The following is a 23,927-nucleotide window of genomic DNA, read 5'->3' as shown; positions in this document are numbered from 1 at the left end:
TTCTAAATTAGGGTTTGTTCGCTACTTTTATATTTATGGCCTAGACTTAGTTTTATATGATTTAACTTGCTTTAAAAGATGCATATAAAAGGTTACTAACCTGTTTTGTAATCAACATGTTATCAGTTGCTGAGTGGCACAGCTCTGTCTATTGTATAGTTGTATATTTGCAGCAAGGTACTGCAAATATGCACCTGTTCATTAAGATAGAGGCAGAAGTGCAGTCCTCAGCTGCTATATAGTTGACAGTGCTGTGCTGTGCAGCTCAGCAATTGATCACATCTTGCTGGCACAAGGAATGACCAATCGGATGGTGTGTGAAGAGTTTCCCTCCCTGATAGAATTTAGATGTATCAGTAAAAAATCTCTTTGTAGGTTGAGGAGTAAATGTAATAAAAGGTTTAACCTCTGAGGTAGGGAGTCCAATTCTCCCCAGAGAAGCTGCAAAATCTTTAACCCTTCACAACCAAGTGTTGAGTATTTGAGAAGTAGTTGGAGGGTGTCTGCTGTAAAATGTCACTGTGAACACACTCAAACTTACACTGAGTTTTTTTTAAACAAACTCAACAAAATCTTCCTCATTATCTCAAAACTAAGTTTTTTGAGGATTTTCAGTTTACATGAAGCCTGTTATTAATTGCTACGTGATCAGAACCACCATTGGTACATGAATGCAGCGCTAGGACCACCATCAGTACATGAATTCAGCGCCACAACTACTATCAGTACATGATTGCAATGCTAAAACCACCATCATACACACACTGCTCCTATCTGTACTATACCCCTCCCACCACTGCACTGTGGTGATGGCAACAGTGTGATGACTCATCACGTTGCTGCACGTCGAGGTAGGGACTCACTAGCACTACTCTACCCCATGACCAGACCCCAAAGTATTCAACGGTATTCGCATCTGACGGAGGCAAATGCAATTGAATATAAAAGGATGATAACCAGAGTTTCCCGATTCTCCATAGGCCACACAACATGTTTCGACAGGCCGCATGTTGTGCAGGCCTGATATAATGCATTAAGGGAAAAAATAGGGTTTTTTTGTGAAATAAAAGGTTATAGTGCAGTTTATAAATCCTTTTGTTAAACATTGATTTTAGTGAATAACATTATACAAGGTTGGTCAGGCAGGGAATTTTGTCATACAGATATGAATGCTGCTGTGTTGGAGGGCATAGGGGACCTGACAGATTCCCTTTTAAAGTGGTATCATTTTTGGGGGTTTTCCAATACATGGGTCCCCCCAAAGTCACTTCAAAACTGAATAGATCTTTAAAAAAATGTTTTGTAAATTTCCTTGAAAAAAAATGAAATTGTTGGTAGAATTTTAAACCTTCTAACATAAAAGAATATTTTTACAAATAGTGCTGCTGTAAAGCAGACCTGAGCTAAATGTTATTTAACTTTTTTGTGTGTAATGACTATCTGGATTATATGGATAATCCGATTTTAAAAATGTGCAAAATTGTAGAAAATATTGTCAAATTTCTGATATCTTTATACATAAACGCAAAACTTATGGACCTAAATTCACCATTAGCGTAACGTATATTGTGTCACGAAAAAACGTCCTCAATCACTGGGATATTTTAACGCATTTCAGAGTTATTGCCTCATAAAGTGACACTGGTCAGAATTGAAAAAACAAAGATGTTAATGGGTAACCTTTTCATCTATATAAATTGAAAATTCTAATTGCATTGTATGAAATAATGTAGTCTCAGTAGTTCTATCACTCTACATGTATACTTTAAGAACGTGAGACTTGCAAAATTGTAAAAGGGTTGTCCACTATTGGACAACCTGTTGTCCATCCCTATGTTCCCTCCCCAACGAAATAATGCCATCTATACCTCCCTGTCCCAGGGATTGTGTGATATTTGTCAAGTGATCCCTGCTACCAATTGGCAGCCAGTTCGCTCTCCCGTCCTTCAGATACATCCTGCTGCTCTCGCTTTCTACGAACGTCTTCATATGTCTGAAGGAGGGTGAGAATGAAGCCCGCACTGGTTGGTGGTGAATAGAGATGGTGTTACTTTCTAGGTGAAGGGTGAGGGAAGGCATAGGGATGGAGAAGTGGTTGTCCGAATAGTGGGCAACCCTTTTATAAGTGGGGCAAGGTTACACAGCAGATGAACCCAAAAATTAACTGCCATATTATGTACCGTAATTTTTTTTCCCCTTCTTCTTAGATTATTCACACAGATAGCAATACAGTACTCGGACAGAATGACACAGGATTCAGCTGTGATGGTTCGTCAAGTACGTTTAGGGTGATGTTTAAAGAACCAGTGGAAATCCTACCGAACGTTAACTACACTGCATGTGCAACACTAAAGGTATTGCTTCACCAAGTGATTCTGTTGTTTTTTTGTTTTGGAAATGATAGTGTTGTATCTGTAGGGGTTGATTTTGTTCATTTAAATCAAATTGGAAGTTATATCATGGGGGTTGTAGAAGCCTAAAATCTTAGACCCCAATTTCTCGACTCACTTTTAGAATACTAGACTTACTGAAGTAAGATGTGCCAAATTCAATAAGGAGCTTTTGTGCCAAATTTTTAAGGAATTTGGTGCATCTTCTGGCTGCCATTCACTGTACAAATCTACTAAATCAGGGACTGGACTACTTTTCTGTCTAAATTGACACTGCTTATATAGCATTCCACCCATTTTTCAAAAAGTTGCCAGAGCTGGTTGGTTATGGTGTAAAAAAGTCTAAAAATGTTTACACAATCATGAGTTGCTCAAAAATGTCGAACCATTACCTCTAGAAATCTGGTAAACAGTTTGATGAATCTGCAGAGTAATTGCAGTTTGACATGGCTTTTCCATAGTCGGTGCCCAGCTGCTGAGACGACACTGATCGCTGAATGAAGCTGCTAAAAGCCAATTGTTTTGCCCCTTTGGATGAGATCATTTTACATGGTTTGTGCCATGGACTCATGGGGCAAATTTATTTAGACTGGCGTACTCTTGGTAAATTTAGCAACACTTTGATGACAATTTTTTGGACGTTCAGGAGATAAATTCTCTGTTCTCTGCACTCACTTTAGTCCAGCTATGTCCTTGTTATATAAAATTATACACCGTATTGTAAATTCTTCTCATGATCAGCTATGCCTCTTTTTATGCATCCCATTGTTTTATTAGCCTTGGCAGCAGCTGCCTGGCATTGGTCACTACAGTTGAGTTTGGCATGCACTTAAACATCCAAGTCTTTTTCAGCATCAGTTTTACCCAATGTTTTACGATTTAGCACATAATTGTACATTTTACTTATTCTGTACATGACCTTACATTTATCCACATTAAAAATCCATATTTTTTACCCAAGCATTCAGCTTCCCGAAATCTTTCTGCATTATTTATTGTCCTTATTGCTGTCAATTTTTCTCTATTTCTGATTTAACATTGGCATTATAGAATACTGCTGAAAAGTATGCTTCTGTGAAGCAGGACGAGGAATATCCACCTTTCAATACTCTGAAAAATAATTAAATAGAGGGGGATTCTCTGTCGAGAGTTCCCTCCTCCACCCAAGATTACAGGTGTTTGCTGGAAGTCCCAGCAAAGGTCTTTATTGTCTGTCATTAGTACCAACACCACTCTTGTCCTCTCCTGCATCATGTGACCGCAATTGTGGTCTGTCGGTCACACAGGGTTTCTTGTATGGCCAGAAAGTCACTTTCTCATTGTAACTTTTATAATACTTACTATTCAAACATTACTGCATCGGAGTGCTCCTTTAAAGGGGTATTTCCTAAGAGCCTATTCCAATATGTAGTAGGTATAATAATAGCAAATACTAGAAATGTAGTATAGTTCTCCTGATATAGCATTTGCAGGCATTGCAGCTTAGGTATCCATGGTTATATAGAGCAACTACCGTATTTTTCGGACCATAAGACGCACTTTTTTCCCCCCAAATGTTGGGGGAAAGTTGGGGGTTCGTCTTATGGTCTGACTATAGGGCTGCGGCCGGGAATGAGGGTGCTGCGGGTCATCGGGGGCACGAGCAGGCTGTAGCAGCGCCTGCTCGTGACCACGTGGGCCCGCTCATTACATATGCACGCCTCTCCACCCGCCCATTTCTCAGTGCAGAAGCCGGCGCTGACAGGTGGGCGGGAGGACGAGCGGGGACGCGCGCATAGCAAAGAGCCGGCCGCATGATCACCCCTGGCAATTACAGCCTGGAGTGATCATGTGCGGCTGTATTCACTGCTCCCCCGCGCGTCATCACCAGCGCGGGGTGCAGTGAATCAGTACACTCACCCGTCCCCGTGTGTGGAGCCGTCCCCCTGCTGCACGCGATGTCTTCCTGTCTGTGCCGGTCAGCTGATCTGTGCTGGTCAGCTGACCGGCACAGACAGGAAGACATCGCGCGCTGCAGGGGAACGGCTCCACACGCACACAGGTCAGTGGTGCAGAGAGGAAGATGATCGGCTGCAAGGAGTGAGGAAAAGGGGAGTATAAACGTTTGTTTTTTTTCTCTGTGCTATAGGATACAGGCCATATACCAGGATGGTATATGAGCACGATGGGGGCATATAGCAGAATGGGAGTATATGAACAGGATGGGGGTATATGAACAGGATCGGGGGTATATGAACAGGATGGGAGTATATGAGCAGGATGGATGGGGGAATATGAGCAGGATGGATGGGGGGTATACCAATAGGATGGGGGTATATCAATAGGATCGGGGTATATGAACAGGATGGGGTATATGAACAGGATGGGAGTATATGAGCAGGATGGAGGAATATGAGCAGGTGGCTGGTATATGAGCAGGATGGGGTATATGAGCAGGATGGGGGTATATGAACAGGATGGGAGTATATGAGCAGGATGGATGGGGGTATATGAACAGGATGGGAGTATATGAGCAGGATGGATGGGGGAATATGAGCAGGATGGATGGGGGGTATACCAATAGGATGGGGGTATATCAATAGGATCGGGGTATATGAACAGGATGGGAGTATATGAGCAGGATGGGGGTATATGAGCAGGATGCTGGTATATGAGCAGGATGGGGGTATATGAACAGGATGGGGGTATATGAGCAGGATGGGGGTATATGAGCAGGATGGGGGTTTATAGCAGGATCATATACAAGGCAGGAGGATCATTACCAGGATGGGGTACCTTAGTAGAGAATTTGGGGACATTACCCCCATAACAGTGTCAGCAGCAGATCCTCGCCCCATATCAGTGTGTCATGACCACATTTTTTGCTTAAAGTTTTATTTTCCCATTTTCCTCCTCTAAAACCAGGGTGCGTCTTATAGTCCGGTGCGTCTTATAGTCCGAAAAATACGGTAACTAACTATCAGTACATGAGTGGTCATAACGATGGATACCTAAGTTGCAATGCCCTGCACATGAGGTAAGAGACATGGCGATATCAGGAGAACTATACTACATGTCTAATTGGAGGTATTTGCTAATAATATTATGATGCCTACTACAAATTGTGATAGGATCTTGGAGATAGGGAATCTGTCAGCAAGCTTTTGCATTTGTAATCTGAGGGCAGCGTGATATGGAGGCTGAGAACCTGATTCCAGGAATACCTCTTATTGGGTTATGTGTTGCTTTTCAATAAAATGTGTTTTACCAGGAAGTGATTATCACTACAGGACTACATGTCATGTGCCTCCTGGTTAACTTGATAGATGTAACCACATCCACACCACTGATTAGCAGCTTCGTCATTGTACAGTGTGGACAGAAAGCTGCTGATCCGTAATGTGGATGAGGTTATGCACAGCTCAGCATTTAACCTTCGTCCGGCTGAATAGGTACAATTGTAACTATTCTGTTTTAAAATTGCAATACATTTTTTTTTTCCAAAAGCCGTAGAGGGCTGAAATTTCGTGACATCTCTGCAGTTTTGGTCCAGAATATATTGGCCAAATTTCAATAAAATATCTCCACCCCCTTCCGAGATAAGGGGTCGCTGTTAACGTTGTAAAATTATGCAGCCTGACGAAGGTTAAAGCACTCCTAGATCTGCAGCAAAGATAAAGGGGATTTTATCAAAATGACAGTATACGGACTAGTAAGTAATACATTGATGGAATCAGAGTCTCAGCCCCTACATCATGTTGCTCCAAGATTAAATGGCAAAAAACCGCTGACACATTCACATTAAACTTTCCATGCACTTCATGTAGCTGTGAGCTGGACGAATTGTTTGGCCAGCAGCTATCTCCTCCCATACACAGAAATGCTGAGCTTGGCCAACTTTTCCTGTGTTCTCTGTGAAGGAGCCAATGCCAGACTCATCCTGCAATTGATCTTTGGAAATCCAGTAGGCTGAATTCTTATTTTCCACGACATCATCTGTTGCGGGAGAGTCGGAAGGCCCCATACATGTTTGACCAATTTCAGCAGTTTTGGCCAACGTTATTCTAATGTGTGTGGTGATCTTTATTGACAAGACACCATGGCATTGACCAAGTAGAGATGGTACAAAACAGACAAAGCCTATTGAGATATGAAAATACAATGTTGGTCAGGAATTGACTTAGTAGTTATGAAATTGAGAAAAAAAAATCTACACCTGGACTTGTATTAACCATTTTCCATATCTTTATTTTAGGGTCCGGACTCACACTATGGTACAAAAGGCCTACGCAAAGTTATCCATGAATCTCCAACTACTGGTGCAAAGACATGCTTTACATTTTGTTATGCAGCTGGTAATAACAATGGGACTTCAGTTGAGGATGGACAGATCCCCGAGATTATTTTCTACACATAATCCGCTTTTACTCAGATGATATAAGACAGTGGCTACGTCACATTTTATATCCAAAGGATCCATTTCAAAAGACTTGTGTGCCTAGCATAGGACAATGTTTTCAGTTGGGACAGTGTGGGCGGCATTATCGGACCTATGTAGACTGTGCCTACTGCCATTTTCCCCACATTTAGCAAGTCTTCAGCACTTGGCATGGCTATTTAACATCACCATTCACCCATATCTCCTTTCAGAGACATGGTAAATGCCAAAATCTGAATTTTGTCTTTCTGTGCCACTTAAATAAATTATGATCTATGTAAGTAATAATGCTGCAGCCTTTGTGTGAATGATATAATTTAGGTTTGAATTACTTTGAGGCAGTGAATATGCATTATTGCTGAGCAAACTAGACTTAAATAAATGAAATCCTGATAAATGTTACAGCAGAAGGATACCTTGGTCACCTATCATACAATCCAATCTTAACTCTTTAATGCTACTGATGTACAAGGTGGCCATGAAATAGCCTAGGGTGTTTGGAATCGTGTGCAGACTGACCCAGTGGACAGAATTTCCTGAAAATTGGTATGTATGCAATTCAAGGCATGGGGAAACAGAAGGCATCTTAAAAAAAAAAAAATGTATACCAAAACTCTCCACCAGGTGAAAAAGTGGCGTTGTACAGTGAGCGAGTGCCCCAAAAACCATGTGCCGATAATTGGAGATGTCACAATTGTTCCACAAACTAGCATAACTGTTCAGTATGGCCGCCATCATGCATGGTGATCATGGTCATCCTATGCACAACATGCTTGACGCCTGCGTGTAACATGTCTGGTGGGATGCTGCGCACTTCCAAAATGATGCGGTTTTGGAGGTCAGCCGGGGTGTTGACATTTCCCCGATAAACACGCTCTATTAAGTGTCCCCACAAACGGAAATCACAAGGATTTAGTCTTGGTCATGCCTCAGACCTTTAAATTGAGCCCAGAGAGGTGTGACTAAATAAATCTGCATCCTTGGCCTTTCACCCTTTCCTTGGAAATGGACATGTATCGGTACTTTCTGCAGGAAAATGATCAACGTTGCAGAAGACATGGCAACTGTGGAATGATTGCTGCTGTCTTTAACAGGCCAACTTCCCTTTTTATGGTAAAAATCTCAGCAATTGTCGGTGGCAAAGTCCAATAAAAAGGGCCATTACATTGGTGGTTGGTGTCTTGGACAGCACCAAGCCACTTTTCTCTATTCCATTATGCCTCTGTTGGGTTTAACTCCGTGAGATAACCACAGTAGCTCCAACCCTCTTCCCCTCCCACCTACTTTTGCTGTGGAGCCTTGTACCCTCAAGGTTTGGTCAGTGACACAAGCCACTGATCAATATTTCTGCACAATTTTAGGCACATGGCTTTTTTTTTCCTCTGAGTTTTTTTCCACATGAATTCTGTTCATCTTGCAGCCACTGAGCACTGATCGGTATTCCACATCACTTAATTGGCAATCATAGGCAATCATACTTCATTCTTGGCGCATTATTTATTGTTAATTTTTTTTAAACTTCTCGCCAATTTATTTTAACCATCTCGTTGTGTGTGCAACAGACATACTAATTTCTTGCGTAAAACCATGCTCCATCATTCACAAATTGGACCCACATAGATGTAATAGAAATGATTAGATTTTGGGGCATTGTTCTTCACATGGTAATAGTTAGCCAGAAATTCACCTTTATTGGAGAGTTGATATTCCATATACACCCTAGTTTGTTTCATAGGACTATGACATGGATACGCTTTTAGGCATTTCTCAAGTTTTTGTATTATAATCACAATAAACAGTGTCCACCCTGAGATGACCACAACTTAAAAAAAACTATTCAAAATCAGGCCAGTCATTGATCAGTTTACTACAAATTTGCAGAGATGTGTATTCCCAATGGGAACATCAGCATAGAGGAATCCCTAGTCCACTTCAAGGAGAAGCTTCATTTCTGACAATACCGGTTTAGTACAAAAGTCTTGGTTCGGAGCAAAAATGTTAGCCTATGAGAGCACCTCACCCACAGGTTTATGGTTTTACAAAAAGGTCTCCCTCTCTTCTAGAATTGATTTGCCTACCACCTCTACTTAGAGAACTCTATTCCAGATTCCCACACTTCAAATCCCCTTCTGTCAGAGCTACGGCACCATGTATTACTGAATGCAAGCTGCTAATTGTGTAGATGATCAGAAAGCAGGGACTAATTTAGAGGGAACATGCTTGTGGTCAATTACATAAAAAAGACAAGACTTGTTTATGAAAAAATCTATGAAACTCCTATAGGCTCAAAATTCTCAATACAAGGGTTAATAAATTCCATGAGTGTTGAAGTTTGCAGGATAGAGTCACTGGTTTCTGCTGCATTGGCACCTCAGAGGTTCTGCAATTGTAACATGGCATCTGCAGTCTATTCCAGCAAAATTTGCTTTTCAGAAGTCAAATGGTACTCCTAAGCACGTATGGGATATTGGCTTACTCGGCATAAATTGCACAACAAATTATGGGATCCATCCTTACCTGTTACCTTTTGTGAACAAGAAATACTTGGGTTTAAAGCAACATTTTAGCTAAAAATAAAAATGTATATGTGTATATATATTTTTTTTTTTGTTTTCCAGTTTGGTTTAATTTTTGTGAAGCACCTGAAGAGTTAAAAAAATAAATGATAAAATATTTCCTGAATGTGGTAAATGATTTAAATTTTTTAACATTTCATGATATAAAATTGAAGAATTAATTAAGTATTGAGGTTTATATTCTGTTAATCAAGTACAAAGAAAAAGGGACAAAAAAAGGAGTAGGACGAACACCCTGGCAGTTGGTATACCTCTTATATCAGTCAATAAGCAGAAGATATTCAGTGTATAACATAGAATGTCTTAATAACCAGGTTTAAATTAGAATCGCAATTTAGACATAGCATTGTGTAATATATACAGTATATGTGTATATACTCTGTGTGTGTGTGTAATATATGTGTATACACACACACACACACACACACACACACACACACACACTGTGCAAATGAGTATTTTGAGCACGATACTTTTTATACATGTCCTACTCCAAAATGTATAGGCGTGAGCCAACTACCAATTAAGTAAATCAGGTGATGTGCATCTCTGTAATGAGGAGGGGTGTGGTGTAATGATATCAACACCCTATATAAGGTGTGGTTAATTATTAGGCAACTTCCTTTCCTTTGGCAAAATGGGTCAGAACAGAGATTTGACGGGCTCTGAAAAGTCCAAAATTGTGAGATGTCTTGCAGAGGGATACAGCAGTCTTGAAATTGCCAAACGTTTGAAGCGTGATCACCGAACAATCAAGTGTTTCATGGCAAATAGCCAACAGGGTCGCAAGAAGCGTGTTGGGCAAAAATGTGCAAAATAACTGCCCATGAATTGAGAAAAATCTAGAGTGAAGCTGCCAAGTTGCCATTTGCCACCAGTTTGGCCATATTTCAGAGCTGCAATGTTACTGGAGTATCAAAAAGCACAAGGTGTACCATACTCAAGGACATGGCCAAGGTAAGGAAGGCTGAAAAACGACCATGTTTGAACAAGAAACATAAGATAAAATGTCAAGACTGGGCCAAAAAATATCTTAAGACTAATTGTTTCAAAGGTTTTATGGACTAATGAAATGAGTGACTCTTGATGGGCCAGAGGCTGATCAGTAAAGGGCAGAGAGCTCCACTCTGACTCAGACGCCAGCAAGGTGGAGGTGGGGTACTGGTATGGGCTAGTATCATCAAAGATGAACTTGTGGGACCTTTTTCGGGTTGAGGTTGGAGTGAAGCTCAACTCCCAGACCTACTGCCAATTTCTGGAAGACAACTTCTTCAAGCAGTGGTACAGGAAGAAGTCGGTATTGTTAAAAAAACCAAACCATGATTTTCATGCAGGACAATGCTCCATCACATGCATCCAACTACTCCACAGCGTGGCTGGCCAGTAAAGGTCTAAAAGATGGAAAAAATAATGACATGGCCCTTTTGTTCACCTGATCTGAACCACATGGATAACCTGTGGTCCCTCATAAAATGTAAGATCTACAGGAAGGAAAAACAGTACACCTCTTGGAACAGTGTCTGGGAGGCTGTGGTGGCTGCTACATGCAATGTTGATCGTAAACAGCTCAAGCAACTGACAGAATCTATGGATGGTGGGCTGTTGAGTGTCATCATAAAGAAAGGTGGCTATATCGGTCAATCATTTTTGGGGGTTTTGTTTGTGCATGTCAGAAATGTTTATTTCTTTGTTCAGTTATATTGGTTTACCTGGTGAAAATAAGTGAGATGGGAATATATTTGGTTTTTATTAAGTTGCCTAATAATTCTGCACAGTAATAGTTACCTGCACAAACATATCCTCCTAAGATAGCCAAATCTAAAAAAAAAAAAACCACTCCAACTTCCAAAAATATTAAGCTTTGATATTTGAGTCTTTTGGGTTGATTGAGATTATAGTTGTTGATCAATAATTAAAAAATCCGCTAAAATACAACATGCCTAATAATTCTGAACGCTGTGTATCTATAAACATACACACACACACACACACACACACACACACACACACACAGTGCCTTGCGAAAGTATTCGGCTCCCTTGAATTTTTCAACCTTTTCCCACATTTCAGGCTTCAAACAAAGATAAAACCTTTAATGTTATGGTGAAGACTCCACAAGTGGGACACAATTGTGAAGGTGAATGATATTTATTGCTGATTTTAAATTTTTGTAAAAAATAAACTGAAAATTGGGGCGTGCAATATTCGCAGACGAGTATAATGGTCATTTTTACGTTCTACAGAGTGACCTGGGCTCTTATATACAGCAGTTTAGAATACTGTATATAAAAGCTCACTGGTGGTGGCTGCAGCTTGTAGGGGAAAAACCTGGTGACAGGTTCCCTTTTAATGAAAAATCTAATAATGTCTTGCCTGTCTCATAAGCCAGGAAGAACATTTTCTCTGACACACAAGCAACGGTTTTGAGATTTTTCGTCAGTAGCTAAAATTAGGACAAAGGGGAACTAAACTACCCTCCTTGTTTGCAGTGTGTGAACAAAAAAAATAAATTTATATATATAATATAGTTATAATATTGGTTGCTGTTACTGCAGTATATTACAGATCAATTCATAGTTCCACAGACTTTAGAGGTCCATCACTTGTATAATTGAATTATTACTCAGACATACTTCCACCCCCATTTTTGATATGCTTTAGTGATGCCACAATTCACCATAATCACATTTAGGCCTTTTTCTATCTTTATGTGTAATGAGCTGTGCTCAGATCTCCTATACCCAAGTTATAAAACCCTAAAATGACCATTGCACAGCTAATCCTCATCTTTTAGGCTAGTTTCACACATCCGGCTTTTCGCCGGTTTGCCGGATTCGGTGCACGCCAGTACAGTGTATATAGTACAATAGCAGCGCAGCAACCTCCGAATCACATGCTCCGGTCACATGCGCGGATGTGTGAAACTAGCCTTATAGTGACTGGCTTCACTAGACCATGTGATAACAGCAAGACGCCGTTCGGCCATCTCAGATATCATGAGCCTACTCTATTGCTGCTGCAATTTTCAGCAGTGACTGATATGGCACCAGGCATTTTTATATTTTATTTTAAATCTTTGTTCAGTCCTTTTAAAACTAATTGCAAATTCTTAAAATTCATGGAAACCTGCGAAAATCTTAATTACTTACCGGTAATGGGATTTTCAGAAGCCCATGACAGCACCACCTGAGAGAGCGGTTCCGCCCACCTCAGGATAGGAATCCCACTGAAATAAAAGGGCTGTACCTCTCCTCCATATCCGTAGGAGAGGACCACAAAATGCAGAACAAATGGTTAATCACAACACCACCAAAATAAACACCATAAACACTTAACACTCCCCAAAGGGAGACCATAACCAGTGAATAGGTGGGGAATGAAGGGTGCGGTCATGGGCTTCTGAAAATACCATTACCGGTAGGTAATTAGGATTTTTCCCTTTCGCCCATAACCGCACCACCTGAGAGATTTTAGAGACCAAGCTACTTAGGGAGGGACCACAAAATGTAGTACCAGTCTACCGAAAGAAAGGTCAGCCGTGGAGGATGTCAAGTCTATAGTCACGGAAAAATGTAGAAGAGGACCAAGTGGCAGCCCTGCAAATTTGCTCAATAGAGACTTCAACCCTCTCCGCCCACGAGGTGGAAACAGACCTAGTCGAATGGGCCCTAATCTGAAGGGGAACAGGTACACCCTTAGATGAGACGGCTAGCGAAATAACGTCCCGGATCCATCTAGCCATGATACTTTTAGAGATTTTACAGCCCCTGGACGTGCCCTGGAATGCCACAAAAAAGGGCCTGAGATTTCTGCCACTCCCTAGTCCTATCCAGGTAGGTAAGAAGGGTTCTTCTCACATCCAATCTATGGAGCCTGGCTTCCTCGTCATTGTAAGGGGGGATCACAAAAGGAGGGCAATATAATTTCCTGGGAACGTGAAAGGGTTTAACCACTTTAGTAAGGTAAGAGGGTTCTGTACGCAACACCACCCTATCCACCTGAATCTGGGTATATAGATGGACAATAGCGAGCGCCTGTAAGTCCCCCGCTCTTCTAACTGATGTTAATGCGATGAGGAGTACCACCTTCAGGGACAGGATTTTGAGTGGGACCTCAGACAGGAGCTCAAACGGGGCATCGACAAGGGCATCCAGGACAATATTTAAATCCCAGGGAGGCATACGAGGAGAGGAAACTGGGACAGATCTAGCACAGGACCTAATAAACCTACTAATCCACCTATTCTCTGCTAGGTTCTGATTATAAAGGTGTTGTGAATTCATTTGGATTGGATTCCAGTTTGGGGCTCCCTCTTGTGGTCAGTGCTGGTAGTGGAGTTGGTTTGCTGAATGGAAATCCGACAGCTGAGGATGATTGGTAGTCAGGTGGTTCTGACTGGGCCTATATAACTGAGTAGTGTTCTCTTGTTCCTTACCAGTGCTCAATGTTGTCTCTTGTGTGCTAAGGACATCCTGAAGCCAGCCCTTCCTTCTGTGTCTACCAGAACTCCTTTCAGATAAGTTTGGTCTTTGTACCTCTGCTGGTGGTTTCCACTTTCTTGTTGTTTTGCCTATGTGGAGTTGGATCATTCCCTACTGGGAGTGTCTGTACACCTTGCTGCATATTCTGCTATGTATTTTGTCATGTTTGATACTAATGTCAGTCCTTCCACTATGTTAGTGTTTGTTTGGATCCCAGTTACACCAGAGTCCTGATATTGTGGGGGGAGAGTCCGTGTGGGCTCAGTATTTTTCCAGTTCAAGCGTGTTTGTTCTTTTTCTAGGGTATTGCACCTCTGCAGACAGTGCTCTTTTCTGTCCTGTCCTATTTAGATAGTTTGGGCCTCATCTTTGCTGAATCTGTTTTCTACCTGTGTATTGTGTTTTCCTACATCACCGTAATCTTTACATGGGGGGGGGGGGGGGGGGCAATCTATTTCTTTGGGGACTGCTCCAAGGCAGATTATTCCTACAGAGAGAAATGCAGAAAAGACTAATTAGTTCTCCGGCTATATTGAGGCAACCAGGTTATCGTAGGCACGTCCCACGGCTACTTCTAATTGTGTGTTAGTGTTAGGTCTGCAGTTTGTTGAGATTCCAACCACTCTGGTAACATTCTGGGTTTCCTAGTTTTTTTTTGTCCCTTTTCTGATCCTCCTTGGTTACCGAATCATAACAAAAGGGCTCCTAGGGCTGAAACCTGTACCCTCAAGGTGCAAGTGGCCAGGCCCAATTTCAACCCCTTCTGAAGGAATTTCAGGATAGCTGGGATGATTGTCCCAAACTCCCTGTAAACGGTGAGATCCTAGGTGAGCCCCCCAGCCTAGGCAACTTGCATCTGTCATGATAACATCTGTGACTATTGGACATCACAACACCCCTGCAGACAGATGAGTTAAGTTCTGCCACCAAGATAGGGAAAATAGTACTTTGGGACTTAAACGGATCCTGTGATCCAAACAGCCATCTGACTGTTTCTGCCACGGTAGGACCTCCATCTGAAGGGATCGCATATGTATCTCAGCCCAAGGAACCGCAGGATGAGAGGGACCCTACCAGAGACATGGCCTGTCTGAGAGTCATGACTGGTTTGTAAATTGCCGAGGTGACCAGAGGCTGTATCTTGACCTGCTTTGCCCCCGGAAGAAAAGACATCTGTGATATCGAGTCCAGGATCATCCCCAAAAAAGATTGAAGCGATTGAGGTTAAAGTCTGGACTTCTCCTGGTTTATGATCCACCTTAAGTCTTGTAGGATGGAGACCACTATCCCCACATGCGTTCTGCAGAGAGCCTCTGATTTACTCACCACCAACAGGTCGTCCAGGTAAGGGATAATGAGGATCTGATATGTGCCATCACCTCTGCCATTAGTTTCATGAGGACCCTGGGTGCCATGGAGATGCCAAAAGGTAGTGCTCTGAATTGATAATGAAGCACGGTTCCTTCCATCTGAAAGGCAAATCTGAGGAACTGTTGAGAAGCTGGATGGATAGGAACATGATAATATGCGTTCTTTAAATCCATGACTGCCATGAAACACCCGGGTTATAACAGTTTGATTGTGGACCTGACTATCTCCATCTTGAAGGGGTGCTGTACCAGGTGCTGATTGAGACTCTTGAGATTGATTATTGTGCGAAAGGACAAGTCTGGTTTGTGTATCAAGAATAGTGGAGAATACAACCCCTGTCCTGCTTCTATCTTGGGAACTTCCTGTATTACTTTTCTTAAAAGGAGTGAATGGACCTCTGCTTCCAATGCCCTTGATTTCTTTCAGTTTCATGGATGTTACAACAAAATACCCCCAAGGGAGCGGTTATAGTGATCGTACTTCCGAGATGATCCGCAGAATCCATGGGCTGTAATAAAAAATTTTTATTACAGGAAGAGGAAGAGAGAGCCTCACCCCACTGGGATGATGGCGTCATTGAGGACCCTTTGACTTGGTGGAGGAGGATGGTCCAAACCTAAATCCTGCTGGTTTTTTTTTTTTCTTAGTCTATCCCTCCAGGAGTTTTGTTCCTTGGGAGGTTTCCTATGGAAATACGTAATTACTTACCGGTAATGTGTTTTTTCTGAACCCATGAGGGCATCACAACAGATGGGATCCGCCATTCAAGGACTGGAAACCTCCAGAATAAAAAGGGGTGGCACCTCTCCCCGCATCAGTTGGATTACTGAGCATGACAGGACCTCCGAAAAAGGGAACATCATTAAGACATACCCCTCCACCGTAACTTCCCAGTGAAGAGGAGCGAAAAAGAAAACTAACACTACCTAAGTGCAGGGAGGGAATGTAAGGGTGCCATCATGGGTTCAGAAAAACACACATTATCGGTAAGTAATTACGTATTTTTCCATTTACCCATGATGGCACCACAAGAGCATTACATAGAAGACCTAGGGAGGAACAACCGTCTGCAAAACCAGTCTCCCAAAGGCGAGGTTGGTGAATGACAAATCAAGGCGATAGTGTTTAAAAAAGGTGGACGGAGATGACCACCTTACAGATCTGCTCGATGGAGACCTCTGATCTTTCCACCCAGGAAGATGCCATCGCTCGTGTGGAGTGAGCCTTTAGACCAGGAGGCACGACTTCACCACTAGCCGTGTAAGCAATGGAGATGGCATCCCTGATCCACCTGGCTAAGGTGGACTTAGAAGCCCTAAGCCCCTTCCTACAACCCTGGAAGATTACCGTGACTTGTCCTTCCTCCACTCTGAAGTGACCAACAGATACTGCTGAAGACACACCGCCTAACATCCAGGCAGTACTACCCTATCTCCTCCTGAGTAGAAGGGTTGTCATAAAAAGAAGGGAGCACTATCTCTTTCTACCTATGGAAATGAGTATGTACCTTCTCTATTTCTTCCATTCTCGGGTAATTAAAGCTTGCACTTTATCTACAACCGGGAAGGAGCACCGTTTTTTCTGCTCCATGCCCCCCAAACATCCGATCCCGGATAGATTTTTCAGGTTTTTCGTCTGGCATGCCCATAGTGGACCGCACAGCCTTAACTAACTTCCTCATATTCTCGATTGGGAAGCTCTGGCGACCTCCTGAGTCGCTATCTGCAGAGGAGCACAAAGTAGAGCCGGAAGAATCACATTCCCCATCAGACCTATCAGAGTCCTCATGAGTAGGAAAAGGGGGCTAAAATGTCACAGAGCTTTTAACCCCGGACAGGGATCGGAGGGATTCCCTGACCTCTTCCCTGATGGATCTCAGATCAGAGGCAAATCCCGGCTGTTCCTCTGACAGAGTCTGCTGAATGCAGCCCCTGCACAGTCTCTTAGTCCAGGAATTGGAGAGTTCCTTACTACGCAAGTTCTTTATGTCTGGACTTGGACAAACACTTCTTAGGCCTATTCCGATCCGGGTCATTAGGGACGTCATCTGACTTCCCTCCCTTAGAGGGCCTTTTACTGTCAGGGGTGCCAGAATCCACCTTTCGCTGGCTGGACCGGTCATCAAGCGTCCCTCGCTTGTTTCCAGAGCCCGTGACACTGCTATCCTGGCTACCTCTTTGCTGCCACTTTTGGGAGGTTGTATCTTGATCAGAGTGTGGTTGTGGGGAAGAAGGAGGCGAAGGAGGTGAAGGAGGTGAAGGAGACACAGCCGACCACTTGTCAGCCATGTTCTGAAGTGTGGCCGGATGCAGACACCACTGTGAAGATTGACGTTTTTTTGTTTTTTTTTAAAAGAACCAGCAACCCTTCCCATCGATTTCCGGGAGATTACGTCACCAAACAGGGCGCCCAATAGGAAGGGACACCCTGCGCATGCGTATTGCCCGGCCACCTCGCATGCCAGACACAGCATGGCGCTCCCTTACAACCCGGAAACGCCACAGTGTCTGCAGCCGCGAAACCGCCACCGCAAGTAAGTGCAGCAGCCCTGTCTATCCCGTCCCTCGCCACCCGCTCCCAGCATGGGAGCGGTAAGATCCGAGCGCAGACAGGACCCCCGTGGGTTTGCTGCGGCGGTATAGCACTACGACCGACCGGCTCTTACCTGGTCCTCGCAGGCTCCACACCACTTCCCCATGTGCAGGGTTACTCAGATGTCCGCGGCGTCACCGGAGGAGGGTGTGCTGCTCATAGTCCTGTAGTCCTGACCCCCGTGTGTCTGCTGCAGCGGCTCCACAGCACCTCGGCCAACCGAAGCAAGACCCGTGCCTCTGCCAGAGTCGGTCGGCTGGGTGCCGGTATCTTTGTCTTTGGCTCAATAGGACCATCCTGAATCCTAGTAGATTCCTGGAGGCTCCCTGTTCAAGGACAGGAAACCAACTGATGTGGGGCGGGAGAGGTGCCGCCCCTTTTTATTCTGGAGGTTTCCTGTCCTTGAAGGGCAGATCCCCTCTCTCGTCGTGCTGTCATGGGTCCTGGGGAAAAAAAATTGCCACCTCCGAAAATGTCTGCTATGGGGAAATTGGGTCTGCACAGTTGGAAAGGCTTGTTTTCTGTCTGCTGCTTTGGATAGAAAGTCATCTAGCTGTGACCCAAACAAATAGCTTCCATCACAGGGCCTACCACATAAGCAGCCTTTGGATTGTACATCTCCCCTCCAGGATTTTAGCCAGAGGGCCCTTCTGGCCGAATTGGAAAGGGCCGCTGCCTTTGCAGATAACTTTAGTGAGTCAATAGAAGCATCCGCTAGAAAGGCTGCTGCCCCCTGTATACGTGGTATTGAGGATAGAATGTCCTTTCTAGGTGCGTCACTTTAAATCTGGTCCTCCAGATGTTTGACCCAGACCATGAGAGATCTTGCTACACATTTCCCTGCCACTGCCGGTCGTAGAGCTCCTGCTGCGGCCTCCCATGTACTACAGTGAAATCCATCTGACTTCCGGTCCAGCTGATCACGGAGTGAACCAAAATCATCAAAGGGAAGAGTAGTGGATCTGGATGCCTTGGTCGCCACGACCACATCAATCCTAGGTGTCTTGTCCCACGAGGTGGGAGCAGTCTCGTCGAAGGGATACTTCCTTTTCATTGAGGATGATAGAAGGGTACCCTTCTATCATTGTTCCATAATTAGGCCCTGGACCTTTTGATGGATTGGGAAAACCTTTTTCTTCCTGAATTCTAGGTCCCCGAACATAAAATCCTGTGTAGACTCGAGATTTTTATCGTCCACCAGCCCAATAGTGGAGCGCTTTCACCAGGAATGTCACTTCAGAGGACACGGAGAAAAAGGTCATATAGGAAAAAACGGGTTTAATGCCGCGCTAAAGGATCACTGGTATCAGTAAGATGAAAATCTCTTTTATTTTAGTCAATCCAACACGTTTCAGAGACAAGGACCGTCTCCTTCAGAGGAAAGAGAAATCATACATGCAGCTTACAGCCTGATCGCTTATAGAAGACTCTATACTGCCACGTTAGCAGCTCTGACGTCAAACAACCACATGGTATCAGAGCGGTGACTCATCGACACGTGCAATGAGCTGCAAAGATCATGAAGAAAAGAAGGAAGAAAAAAAGAGGAGAGCGATTCTCATTTGCATGTACACACAAACAGGTGCACCACAAAAATAAATAAAAATAAAAATAAATGGAAATGAAAGTAAAAATAAAAGAGTGAGTGTTTTTTGTGTCATTACTATGGATAGCAAGAGAAAAATATTTTTTGTGCAAAGAGAAATGTGTAGATCCGAATGCGAACCTGCAGGCAAAGGACTGAACATAATGGGGTTTATATATAACCATTACTCTATATCAGCCGGTGAGAATTGGGTGAGAAAAAAAGAATGATGAAGATATTCATGAGAACGTGTAAGAAAAAGAGGGGGGGGGGTTCATGAGAAAACGGCATAACATGTGAGGTAAGAAGATGAAACGAAGACTAGATGGAAATGATGGGTGAGGCATACGAGATCATATGCAAACACATAGGACACAAAGGAAAAATATGTGTTATAGTTAAGTGTAACCGTGAGGTGTAGGACAGTACCATGATACATTGGGGAAATGTGTTTAGAGATTCCTGGAAAGCCGTGAATATACGAATGAATCACAGGGATAGTGGAGAATGAAGGGCGCATGCGTGAAGAGACTAAGCAAGTTTCAGAGAGAGTGGGGTGAGCAGAGTTCAAACCGTGGGAAAGTATAGTAATGCGCATGCGCACAGAGACAAGTGAAATCCAACGGAGGTAACCAAAGTTCAGGACCGTGGGAAAAAGAGAAGCCGTATACAGATTATAGCAAGAAAGCTGGTGTATAGAAAAAAACAACGCACATGATAACAAATATATAAGGGTAAAAAAAATCCTTTTGATAAGTATTTGGTGGATATTCAATAAAAATTCTAGATGAAATTCTAGATAAAATACGAGATCTTATGCAGACACATAGGACACAGAAGAAAATGTGTGTTGGAACCAAGCATAATCGTTAGGTGTAAAACAGTAACATGATATGCTGGGGAAGTGTGTTTAAAGACTCCTGGAACGCAGTAAATATGAAAGAATCGCAGTGATAGTGAAGAAAAGGGGCGCATATGTGAAGAGACTAAACGGGTTTGAGAGGGAGTAGAGGTGAACTGGGTTAAAAACCATGGGAAAATGTAGTACTGCGCACACGCACAGAGGCAGGTGAAAACAGCGGAGATGACCAAAGGTCAAGACCATGGGAAAGGAAAAAAAAACAAAATCGGGTGTGAATAACAGCAAGAAAGCTGGTGCATAGGAAAACAGCATTTAGAGTAAAATCTAAATTATTAGCAGAAACCTAGTAAAGGTGGAACTGACATAAGTGAAAAGGTCATGATAAGAAAAAACACATTTGGTACATTACAATGACACTGGGCATTACGACACTCAAAGTGGTACATATAAAATTTTCTCTTTTAAAATGAAAAAAGGCAAAAAAACGCGCTGGAAAAAAGAATATGAAGAGACAATATAAATATAATGCACATATAGGTATATAAGAATAAAAAAAAACCTTAGGTTGTTATTTACTAAATATTCAATTAGATAAAATTCTAGATAAAATTAATATCGACATAATTAAAAATGACAACCAATCAAAACTAGAATATGGCACAAAAATTAAGTAAAAGAAAATGAGTATAAAAATGGGACAATAAAAAGTATATACAAAAATATATATATATATATATATATATATATATATAAAACTCTATAGTAAAGGTTTTCTTATAATTTAGTAAAAATGCCATATCACCTAGTGATGAGGGGTTAAAAAATACAACAAAGAATAAATACAATGAATAAAACCAGTAATAAGAGGGCTAATAAAACAGATCAGACACTTCATTGAGGCCAAAGGGTTTTAAAGTGCTGAGCTTATGGATCCAAAACGTTTCCTTCCTGCTCAAAGCCTCAGTCCTATTAAGTACAATAGGGTTGATTTGCTCAATAGGTGTGATTTTAAAATCTGTGCTTTTATTATGTTGGATTGTGCAGTGTCTTGATAGGCCATGTAGAAGAAAGCCTGTTCTAATGTTGTGGCGGTGCGAATTGAGCCTATTATGGAGGGCTTGGCTTGTTCTGCCCACATATTGCTTGCCACACATGCAATCTACAAGGTATATTACAAAGCTAGATTGACAAGTTAAATGGTCTTTTATTTTAAAAGACTCATTACCACTGGGGGAACAAAAGGTGGTCCTGCCATGATGGATACTTTTGCAACACAGGCATTTTTTGGCACCACATCTATAAGACCCTGCTGGAGCCAGAGGTCTAAAAAGCACTGATTTCGACCTTAGTTTGCTGGGGGCTAAAATATTTTTGATTGTGGGGGCTCGCCTAAACGTGATCCCTGGAGCAGAGGGTAAAAAAGGATTGAGGATAGGGTCATTTTGCAGTATGCCCCAATGCCTTAAAAAGACTTTCCTTATGGCTATATTGTCACTGCTATAAGTAGTAATAAAATTCAGGCTGAAATCCTGCTTGCCCGTTGCAGTAGTGTCCCCATCACTGGCAAGTCCCCTAGAGGTCCCTTCTGTGGGAGGACGTCTGTCCCTTTTAGGTCCAATGAGATCCCTTTGTTTCAAACTGAGGGACTCCTTGTACGCCCTCTGTATGAGGGATTTAGGATATTTCTTCTCTTCGAAACGTTGCCTCAACACTTCTACTTGTTTCTTAAAATCACTGTCTCGGGTGCAGTTTCTCCTAACCCTTTTGTACTGGTTCAGTGGGATGTTCCGCAACCATTTGTTATAGTGCTCACTCCCATAGTGTATATAACCGTTTGCATCGACTTTCTTGAAAAAGGTTTTTGTGCATATTTTGTCCATCTCATGAAAAATTACCAGATCTAGATAATGTATTTCGTCGGTATGAACTGTAGAGGTGAATTTTAAGCCCCACTCATTACTGTCCAAATGATCCAAAAGAACACTCACATCAGTAAAATTACTGTCCCAGATAATGAATAGATCGTCGATGAATCTTTTGTAGAATATAACTCCCTCTCTGAACATATTTTCTATATGCACCTTCTCGAAACCCCCCATGAATAGGTTAGCATAGGAACATGCAGCCCTGGACCCCATCGCTGTCCCAAGGCGTTGATGGTACAGCACATCAGAAAAAACAAAATAGTTATTATGGAATATAAAGCTCATGCTATAGAATATGAAATTCTTTTGGGTAGGAGGAATCCTGCTGTCACCCTCTAAATATAAAGAGAGACAAAACAGACCTAGATGGTGCTGTATATTGGAGTACAAGGAAGTCACATCAACGGTTACAAACTTATATGATTTCCTCCACTTTATGTCACTGACTTTCTCAATTAGGTGGGCAGAATCCCTGAGATGGCTATTGAGACCCAATACATATGGTTGTAGAAGTATATCAATATAATTCGCTAGGTTGGACGTCAAAGAATTTATACCCAAAATTATGGGTCTACCAGGGGGGTTGGATAAATCTTTGTGGATTTTGGGCAAATGATAAAAGAAAGCTCTAGCCGGAACTTGGATCTGCAAAAATTTCTTTTCTGCAAGATTTAGTATATTGCTGTCTGCTGCCTTTTGAATGAGTACCCTATAGTCAACAACAGCCTGGTTGTACTCCGATTCTCTCGCTACCTCATAGTGAATAGGATCAGATAGAATTTTAAATGCTTCCTTGAGGTAGTCAGCTCTATTTTGAATGACTATCCCTCCACCCTTATCTGCTGCTCTGATGACTATATTTGTGTTGTTTTTAAGGGTTTCTAGCGCCTCTCTCTCAGAGCGGGATAAATTGTTTTTTAGAACCCTATTTTGGTTAACAATCCCCTTTAAATCAGCTAAAACTAGGTCACAAAAAGTTTTCAAAAAATTACCCTTGCTTTCGGTGGGGTAAAATCTAGATCTCACTGCAGTGTGAAGAAAAGGATCAGTTACAGAAGGAGTGCTGGAAGTATTATCACCTTTCAGGGAAAAATGCCTCTTTAAAGTGAGCTTCCTAACGTAGCTCTGGACATCCAAAAAAATATCAAAGTCTTTTGATTTATAAGACGGGCAGAAAGATAAGCCCTTATTTAAAACTTGTTTCTTTATTGTTAAGTGGGTAGCTCGAAAGATTAAAGATATTGTTAGTAGGACTAAAAACTTGAGCGGTCGCATGGGGTTCAATATCCGTATTGATGTCTGACACTTTAGGGTAGCCCCTCAGGCGGCCCTCTTTTTGCTTTGAGTTGGAACCTGCTCTTGTTCCTCTGCGGTATTTTTCTCTTTTTTGTTGAGGATTTTAGGACTAAAAAATCCGTAATGAGGTTGGACTTTTGGGATTTGGCCGGTGGTAAGAAGGGAACCAGCGGTGAGGCCATACTAGTATTATCAATAACAATTCTGTCGCTGCCTGTGTGGGTCTCAGGTACAGTTTTTGAGGTAGAGGGGAGGGGGTCATCATGGACAGATAAGTCCAAAAGATCAATGAAGTCCTTATCCTGTAGTGAAACATTCTGTGTGGCAGGGCTGTTAAGATCGAGAAGTGCCCTCTCTTTTCTAATTTTATCTATCTGCAATCTAATTCTGGCAAGCTGCGCCAGTGTCTCTTCGGGATTGGAAGATACAGAT

The 23,927-nt window shown here is 42.4% G+C and overlaps 1 protein-coding gene across 2 annotated transcripts in view; it reads left to right on the top strand.

Moving 5' to 3' along the window:
- Nucleotides 1–7,095, top strand: part of LOC142315539 (BTB/POZ domain-containing protein 2-like) — a 148,540-nt gene extending 141,445 nt beyond the window's left edge. For both annotated transcript variants that reach the window (XM_075352555.1, XM_075352556.1), the window contains 2 exons: nt 2,208–2,354; nt 6,625–7,095. In XM_075352555.1, the coding sequence (XP_075208670.1) occupies nt 2,208–2,354; nt 6,625–6,786 (309 nt within the window). In that variant the 3' untranslated portion in view covers nt 6,787–7,095. The remainder of the gene's footprint in view (nt 1–2,207; nt 2,355–6,624) is intronic.
- The last annotated feature ends 16,832 nt before the right edge of the window (nt 7,096–23,927 follow it).

The sequence above is a fragment of the Anomaloglossus baeobatrachus genome, chromosome 1, assembly GCF_048569485.1.
Source record: "Anomaloglossus baeobatrachus isolate aAnoBae1 chromosome 1, aAnoBae1.hap1, whole genome shotgun sequence".
Taxonomy (NCBI): Eukaryota; Metazoa; Chordata; class Amphibia; order Anura; family Aromobatidae; genus Anomaloglossus; species Anomaloglossus baeobatrachus.
The sequence above is the reverse complement of the archived record's forward strand: the minus strand, read 5'-3'. Positions and strand labels throughout refer to the sequence as shown.